The sequence below is a fragment of the Chelonia mydas genome, chromosome 1, assembly GCF_015237465.2.
Source record: "Chelonia mydas isolate rCheMyd1 chromosome 1, rCheMyd1.pri.v2, whole genome shotgun sequence".
Classification (NCBI taxonomy): domain Eukaryota; kingdom Metazoa; phylum Chordata; order Testudines; family Cheloniidae; genus Chelonia; species Chelonia mydas.
In genome coordinates, this window is record NC_057849.1 from 2,997,324 (window position 1) to 3,006,128 (window position 8,805).

At 47.0% G+C, this 8,805-nt stretch overlaps 1 protein-coding gene across 1 annotated transcript; it reads right to left on the bottom strand.

Moving 5' to 3' along the window:
* Positions 1-7,559: 7,559 nt before the first annotated feature.
* LOC102934070 (olfactory receptor 52M1-like) lies at positions 7,560-8,507 on the bottom strand. Its single transcript, XM_037889589.1, has one exon. It carries the CDS (start codon positions 8,505-8,507, stop codon positions 7,560-7,562), a length of 948 nt encoding a protein of 315 aa, XP_037745517.1.
* Positions 8,508-8,805: the final 298 nt, after the last annotated feature.

Here is an 8,805-nt window from a genome sequence, read left to right on the forward strand (position 1 = left end):
GGGTTTCCAACAAAGAAACTTTGAACATGGACTGATGACTCCCAACCTGCTTTCCAGACAGACTTTTGCAAGCTAGAAGTTATTTCTGTACTCCTGTGATCCATATCTCAGAACATTAAAAATCACTTGGCTGTATCTGATCTATTAACCATTTATAACTCTTCTTTTCTTTTCTTATTAAACTTTTAGTTGGCAGCAGTGGGATTATTGGGTAAAGTGGCTGGTCCCTTGAGAGTAGAAGGACCCTATATGTGGTGAAATTGGTTTTCACTGACTGCTCATCATTGAGTCCAGTGTCCATGTGGTGAGCCAAGGGTTGGGATGCCTCAGGAGATTGTATTTCTGGCTTCTAGTTAACCAGTGTGGTGAAAAAGAAGTTTATGTTTGTTACTGGCTTGGTATAATCTAATGATAGAACAACCACCAGTATGGGGTGAGTTTCCCTGATTTCTCAGCAGTTTGTCCTGACTTTGGCATCCTCAGTGGTGTCCCATTGAGGCACGGAGACACATGGACACCAATGACAGGTGCTTCACAGACTATTGCTCACTACTCCCAGGGGGTATCCCCCTTTTACAGGTGGGGAAACCGAGGCAGCAGAAAGGGAAGTGTGTTGAGCCAAGAACATAGTCCACGAGTCCCTAGCTGCCAATCCCTTCCATAGTTTCTCTCGGCCTGGCTTGTACAGTCCATGCACACAGACGTTTCTCTATTTCAGGGGACCTCCCTTGAGTTCATTGGGGCTGCACTGTAGCCTATAGGGCTCACCTGCTTGCTTGCCTATATCTTTCCTTATGGATTTCTTATTGCCTTATGGTCTTGATTATTTGTTTTATCATAATAGGTTATAATAGATTTATATTAAAGTAGTTTCTCTGTAAGGCAAGGGACTTATAGGCCACATCCTCTATGCTGAGCTAAGGCAAAGTTAGCATACATCTGTCTGCGACCTTTCACCTAGATAACAAAAGTTGGCCACATTTGTTCGGGACCTTTCACCTAGATATATAAGTAAAGCATAAATTCCACATACAATGTGTTAAAGCAGGTTGGCAAAGGGGCTTTCCTAATTTCTGACCCTTTTAAACGTAACAGGTACACCACAACTTGGAAAAACCTGAAATAACAGAATGTGACACCTAAACCACAAAAAGGCCATGGTAACAAATTGACAGAAATAACAAATGTGACACCTAACCACAAAAAGGCCATGGTAACAAATTGACGTCTATGATAATAAGTTGAGATCATTGATATGCTAACCTGTAGGAAAAAGACACTCCAACATTAGTAAGGTGAGGAAATACAAATAAGGAAAAGGGGAATGATCCCCTACGGAATATGCATGAAACATAACGGCGTCAGCGTAACATATAATAAAAGTGGCATCCCAGCCTAGGGGCAGTAGGAGAAGGAGATGTGGCCCTTGGGAGGTGCCAGAATGATGGCCACTAGTGATGATGGGCAAGGTGAGGAGGAAAATGATGGCGAATACTTCAGGTTGTTCTACAAGGGATGGTGTGGGTATATGGTTGTGCAGATGTACATTCTGTAATATCTCTATCTTACTAAGCTGGGGTGTTTGTGACTGTGCTAAATGTATTAATAAGCCATATTTGTAAATATAAAGAGTTTGTATCATGTGAGTGTTGTTACTGTGCACATCGGGGGTCCCAACTATAGAATAATTTGAATAATACTGGGCCTGACCTGGGGACAAGGACCTGTCAACCCTCAAAGCGATAACAGCACCCACTTGCACCAGCTGAGGATTTGGCCCAAATCATTTAACGAGAGATAAAGTGTCAGCAGAGACCAGTGAACGAGAAGCGTAGAGTCCCAGCTCGATGGATTAGCTGGGTGACCTTGGGCAAGTCACTTCCTCGCTCTCAATCATAACCTCTCCATGTATGAAATGCAGGTGAATAGTTATTATTTCTAGTGGGCTGCCACCCAAAAGCCCTAATTAGAGCTGCAGAGTCACATGCTGCAGTGATTGGGTTCCTTGCAGCACATTGTTTGCTTCTAGGCACTGTGTAGAGTTCCAGGCAGTGTGTGGTCCCTGGTAAACAAGCAAGACAAGGCTGAAGACTGAGCTGTGTGGAAACCTGTTTTGTGGCTGTAGTTTTTAGCTGCTTCTTTAATAAATTCCTCCTGTTTAAGAAGGACGGCAACTCCATTGATCACGACACACAAATAGCCTCAGTGTGTCTAATAAAACCCAGAGGAGCAATGGAAGTTCATGGCCAGAGCCATGGTGCTGGGGTGGTGTGGGGGATCAGGATTCACTGTGCTCAGCTCTGCCACTGACTCATTGTGTGGTTTTGGGTAAATCACTTTATCGCTGCACATGGCTCAGTCAGTCCATGACACGAGGATAATGCTGTGACACTGCACCCCATATTCTCCACAGTGATATTATTATGATGTGATTATGACATAATTATAATGCATTTTATGCAAGATAAGTCATGTGGTATGCCATTGGAAAAGCTATGATTTGCTGAATATGATTATCCTATTTGTGTGCGTGTGTCATTTTTGTGTGAGATGTTATGAATATTGGCTATGTATCTGTATTTGAAATGGAACTACACCTGGGTAACACCCACTAGACAGCGTTTTTCAGTCTAGATAGCTGGGTGGGAAGGGCCTATTCAGGGCAATGGGCCATTAGGAAACAACAATAGGCCTTAGGAGAAGCTTATGCCCCACGTGGGGAGCCTTCCCGGCAACCTCGAATTAATGGCTGCTATGACTCTACAAAGACATGTGATGTGACCACATGTCTCTAGACTGCATCTTCAGATGTCAGTGTCTTTTCACAGACCAGTCTGGGAACCAAGCTTTGAAACAAAGGGTTCCCACCATATGCAAAAGCTATATAAGGCAGGAAGTGACATCATCTGGTGTTCTTCTCTCCCCACCCAAGAAGACTTCTGGAAACACTCAAGGAACAAAGACTGAACTGGGGGAAGTGCTGGATCCAGGCTAAAGGGATGTTTAGCCTGTGAATGGAACACCTGGGGCTTCCAAGCTGTAAAGCAAGTGCAGCTGGCCCCTTAAGAATCTGCAGTCTGGTTGTATCATCTCTTAGGGTGAGAAATTGGTATTCATATCCAATCTGTTTAGTATATTAAGCTTAGTTTGCAGTTTTTGCTTATTTGCTAGTTAATCTGTTTGCATCTGTTTGCTGTCACTAAAATATCTTAAAGTCTATATTTTGTAGTTAATAAACTTAGTTTGCCGTATCAAAATTCAGTACCAAAACGCTGTTCCATATTCCTCTCCATGTTGAAGGAGGTGACAAATGTCATGAATTTACGCCATATGGTTTATGGCGCAAGACGGTATAATTTTGTGTTTTTACTCCAGAGGACGGGGTGTGCCTGAGGAGCTGGGAGAAGCTTTCCCATGCACGGGCTGGTCAGAGAGTCTCCTTGTAACTGCATCTGGGTGTGTCCCTACCTGTATGTATGCTGGTGAAAGTGCAGGGTGGAAATCTTTGTAGGTTGTTACAGCAGTACAGTGTTAGAGGGAGCCCAGGCTGGTGAGTCAGGGGGCTGAGTGGTACCCCAGTTCCAGATGGAACCCCGGGAGGAACCTGTCACAAATGCTGCCTAACAGCCTAGCTAAAGAGGTTCCAGATATAGAGATCAAAAGTGTCATGCAGAGCGTATGTTAGACTCAGCTTCACTGTTCAGCTTCACCTCCTGGGCAATGGGTGCCCTGTAGTTCCAGATATGGTGCCCTGTAGGTGTGTAAATAGCGGACGAATGGAAGTTCTGCCACTTATCTCCCTCATTATCAGCTACCGCAGCCACCCCAACCTCTGCCCAGCATCCCGGCTTCCCAACTAAAGCTCGGGCTTATCCTTCCACCTCTCTCAGCTGTTGTCCTCCTAGCTTCCAAATTGATCCCTTGCCTTGCTCCCGAAGCCTGGCTCAGGACAAAGGGCTCCCAGTCCATCCCCATTGAAGGGATCCTGCCTGCTTCAAGCCCCCAACTAGGAGGAACTGAAGGGAGCTGAAAGCTAAAGAAATAAGCCACATGATGGTCTTTTCCCTCAGGGCTTTGTAGCTGAGCTTTAGGGCCCACAAGCTGTATGAAGCACAATCTCACCTGCCTGCCTCAGAATCCTGATCCCAACCCTCGCCTGGGCTCCCTCTTACTGTACTGCTGTGGCTAGCTGTAAAGTCCTCCAGGCTTCAGCCTGCACTTTCACCAGCATACTTACGGGTAGGGACACACCGAGCTGTCACATGTAGACAGGCTCTCTGACCAGCTCCTGCCTGGGAAGGCTGAACCTAGGGCACCTTCCAGCTTCTCAGGCACAAACCCCCTCTGGAGCATAAACCCAAAATTATACGATCTTGCCTTGCACAGGGAACTGTACATCGCAAGCTCATAAAATTTGCCCCCACTCTCAATATGGAGAGGAATATGTAGCAGTCTTTTGCCTCTGAATTATGACTCCCACACTGGTTTAGATAAACAGGGAAGAATTAGTGGGGGAAGCAAAAGTGGACGGGAATCTGGGAGGTAGTGACCATGAGTTGGTTGAGTTCAGGATCCTGACACAGGGAAGAAAGGTAAGCAGCAGGATACGGACCCTAGACTTCAGGAAAGCAGACTTCGACTCCCTCAGGGAGCGGATGGGTAGGATCCCCTGGGGGACTAACATGAAGGGGAAAGGAGTCCAGGAGAGCTGGCTGTATTTCAAGGAATCCCTGTTGAGGTTACAGGGACAAACCATCCCGATGAGTCGAAAGAATAGTAAATATGGCAGGCGACCAGCTTGGCTTAACGGTGAAATCCTAGCGGATCTTAAACATAGAAAAGAAGCTTACAAGAGGTGGAAGGGTTGGACATATGAACAGGGAAGAGTATAAAAATATTGCTCGGGCATGTAGGAATGAAATCAGGAGGGCCAAATCGCACCTGGAGCTGCAGCTAGCAAGAGATGTCAAGAGTAACAAGAAGGGTTTCTTCAGGTATGTTGGCAACAAGAAGAAAGCCAAGGAAAGTGTGGGCCCCTTACTGAATGAGGGAGGCAACCTAGTGACAGAGGATGTGGAAAAAGCTAATGTGCTCAATGCTTTTTTTTGCCTCTGTCTTCACTAACAAGGACAGCTCCCAGACTGCTGCGCTGGGCATCACAACATGGGGAGTAGATGGCCAGCCCTCTGTGGAGAAAGAGGTGGTTAGGGACTATTTAGAAAAGCTGGACGTGCACAAATCCATGGGGCCGGACGAGTTGCATCCGAGAGTGCTAAAGGAATTGGCGGATGTGAATGCAGAGCCATTGGCCATTATCTTTGAAAACTCGTGGCGAACGGGGGAAGTCCCGGATGACTGGAAAAAGGCTAATGTAGTGCCAATCTTTAAAAAAGGGAAGAAGGAGGACCCTGGGAACTACAGACCAGTTAGCCTCACCTCAGTCCCGGGAAAAATCATGGAGCAGGTCCTCAAGGAATCAATCCTGAAGCACTTACACGAGAGGAAAGTGATCAGGAACAGTCAGCATGGATTCACCAAGGGTAGCTCATGCCTGACTAATCTAATAGCCTTCTATGATGAGATTACTGGTTCTGTGGATGAAGGGAAAGCAGTGGATGTATTGTTTCTTGACTTTAGCAAAGCTTTTGACACGGTCTCCCACAGTATTCTTGTCAGCAAGTTAAAGAAGTATGGGCTGGATGAATGCACTATAAGGTGGGTAGAAAGTTGGCTAGATTGTCGGGCTCAACGGGTAGTGACCAATGGCTCCATGTCTAGGTGGCAGCCGGTGTCAAGTGGAGTGCCCCAGGGGTCGGTCCTGGGGCCGGTTTTGTTCAATATCTTCATAAATGATCTGGAGGATGGTGTGGATTGCACTCTCAGCAAATTTGCGGATGATACTAAACTGGGAGGAGTGGTAGATATGCTGGAGGGCAAGGGTAGGATACAGAGGGACCTAGACAAATTGGAGGATTGGGCCAAAAGAAATCTGATGAGGTTCAATAAGGATAAGTGCAGGGTCCTGCACTTAGGACGGAAGAACCCAGTGCACCGCTACAGACTAGGGACCGAATGGCTCGGCAGCAGTTCTGCGGAAAAGGACCTAGGGGTTACAGTGAACGAGAAGCTGGATATGAGTCAGCAGTGTGCCCTTGTTGCCAAGAAGGCCAATGGCATTTTGGGATGTATAAGTAGGGGCATAGCGAGCAGATCGAGGGACGTGATCATTCCACTCTATTCGACATTGGTGAGGCCTCATCTGGAGTCCTGTGTCCAGTTTTGGGCCCCACACTACAAGAAGGACGTGGATAAATTGGAGAGAGTCCAGCGAAGGGCAACAAAAATGATTACGGGTCTGGAACACATGACTTATGAGGAGAGGCTGAGGGAACTGGGCTTGTTTAGTCTGCAGAAGAGAAGAATGAGGGGGGATTTGATAGCTGCTTTCAACTACCTGAGAGGTGGTTCCAGAGAGGATGGTTCTAGACTATTCTCAGTGCTAGAAGAGGACAGGACAAGGAGTAATGGTCTCAAGTTGCAGTGGGGGAGGTTTAGGTTGGATATTAGGAAAAACTTTTTCACTAGGAGGGTGGTGAAACACTGGAATGCGTTACCTAGGGAGGTGGTAGAATCTCCTTCCTTAGAGGTTTTTAAGGTCAGGCTTGACAAAGCCCTGGCTGGGATGATTTGATTGGGGATTGGTCCTGCTTTGAGCAGGAGGTTGGACTAGATGACCTCCTGAGGTCCCTTCCAACCCTGATATTCTATGATTCTATGATTCTATGAAAGTAAAACAAATTTATTAATTACAAAAGATAGATTAAGTGATTATAAGGGATATCAAAGAGATTAAAGCAGATTACCTAGAAAATAAACAAAACACAGAAAGTAAATTTAAAATGCTAAACAGATTAGTTATAAATAACATATTCTCACCCTAGGAGATGATACAAGTAGGCAGCAGATTCTTATGGGGCCAGCTACCCTTGCTTTACAGCTTGGAAGCCCCACGTGCTCCATTCACAGGCTAAAAATCCCTTTAGCCTGGGTCCAGCACTTCCCCCATTTCAGTCTTTGTTTCTCAGGTGTTTCCAGGAGTCTTATTGGGTGATGAAAGAAGAACACAAGATGATGTCACTCACTACCTTATATAGCTGTCAGCCCCAACTCTGTGTCCTGGCTACACTCACTTGCAGGCTCCTTGTCAGGTTGCAGCAGCTCCCATCCTAACCCCAGAGCAGAGGGAGCCCAGCTGGTGGGAGAGGGAGGTGGAGATGATCCATCAAGGGATAGGGAGATGGGAGGAGAGGAGTGAATGACAAGGGCAGTACCTTGGGGGAAGAGTCACAGAAGTGGGTGGGGCCTTGAGGGAAGATGTGGAACAAGGGTGGGGCCTTGGGGGAAGAGGTTGGGCAGAGATCAGGGCTTCAGGGATCAAGTTATCAGTTTGTCACATTGACCACGCACAGTAAGGTCAGGACAGGGTAGGGCCCAGCACCATGTCACCTTCCAGATCTTCACTGAGCTCGGTGTGAGAGCCAGAGCACCAGGAGAAAATTTTAGATCCCTTTATGAGTAAAGAGTCTTAGCAGCCTGTTCCTGATCTGTTTGGTCCTCACCCCGTAGATAATGGGGTTTAGCATGGAGGGCACCAGAAAGTAGACATTGGCAATGAGAACGTGGATGTGCAGGTCCACATTCTGGCCAAACCGGTGTGTGAGGGAGGCAAAGAGAGCTGAGATGTAAAAGACTAAGATGGTACAGAGATGGGAGATGCAAGTCCCAAAAGTCTTCAGTCGGGTGTCTTTTGTGGGGAGACTGAAGATGGCCCTGAGGATTTGGATATAGGACACGGCGATAAAAAGCGCATCCAGACCCATCACCAAGATTGCCACAGAGACACCGTAGTAACTACTGACACGGATGTCAGCACAGGCCAGCTTCACCACTGCCATATGCTCACAGTGTGTGTGTGGGATGATGTTGATTCTGCAATATGGCCACTGCCTTGCCAGCAAGACACAGGGCAATACAAGCATACTGCCACGCAGCACCACGATCAGGCCAATCTTGGTCACAACGGGGTTTGTCAAAATGGTGGAATGTCTCAGGGGATGGCAGATGGCCACGTAGCGATCAAAAGCCATGGCCACGAGGATCCCAGACTCCATCACTATGAAGCAGTGAATCAAGTACAGCTGGGTGAGGCAGGCACTGAAATTGATCTCCCTGGAATTGAACCAGAAGATGCTCAGCATTTTGGGCAGGATGGACGTGGACAGGACCAGGTCGGTGACAGCCAGCATGCAGAGGAAATAGTGCATGGGCCAATGGAGGCTTGGCTCCCTCTTCACAATGTAGAGGATGGTGATGTTCCCTAGGATGGTTATGGTGTACATGGTGCAGAAGGGGATGGAGATCCAGACATGAGCTTCCTCCAGGCCAGGAATGCCCAGCAGGATGAAGGTGGAGGGGTTGATGAAGTCGGTTCTGTTGGAATCTGACATGGAGTAGGGGCGAAGGTGTCCAACTCTGACGTAGAACGGTGTCACCTGCATGTATCATACGTTCCCATGACTTCCTGTATGTGCCCAGGGTCAAGGGTTATGGTTGCAGTACAAATACCTGGCTGGAGAGACAATGTTATCATGAGACACTACATGCACTACTGGGGGCTGTTCTCATGGGTGAAGCAGATCGGTTGCCCTTCACACAATGAAAAATGACACTTTCATTATTCAGAGAAATTAATTATGAACAACTGGCCCTACTAATGCCAATTCCATGTTTTATGGTCCTCCATGC

Coding starts and splice junctions, on each gene's coding strand:
- LOC102934070 (XM_037889589.1), bottom strand. CDS start 8,507: ATGTCAGATTCCAACAGAACCGACTTCATCAACCCCTCCACCTTCATC.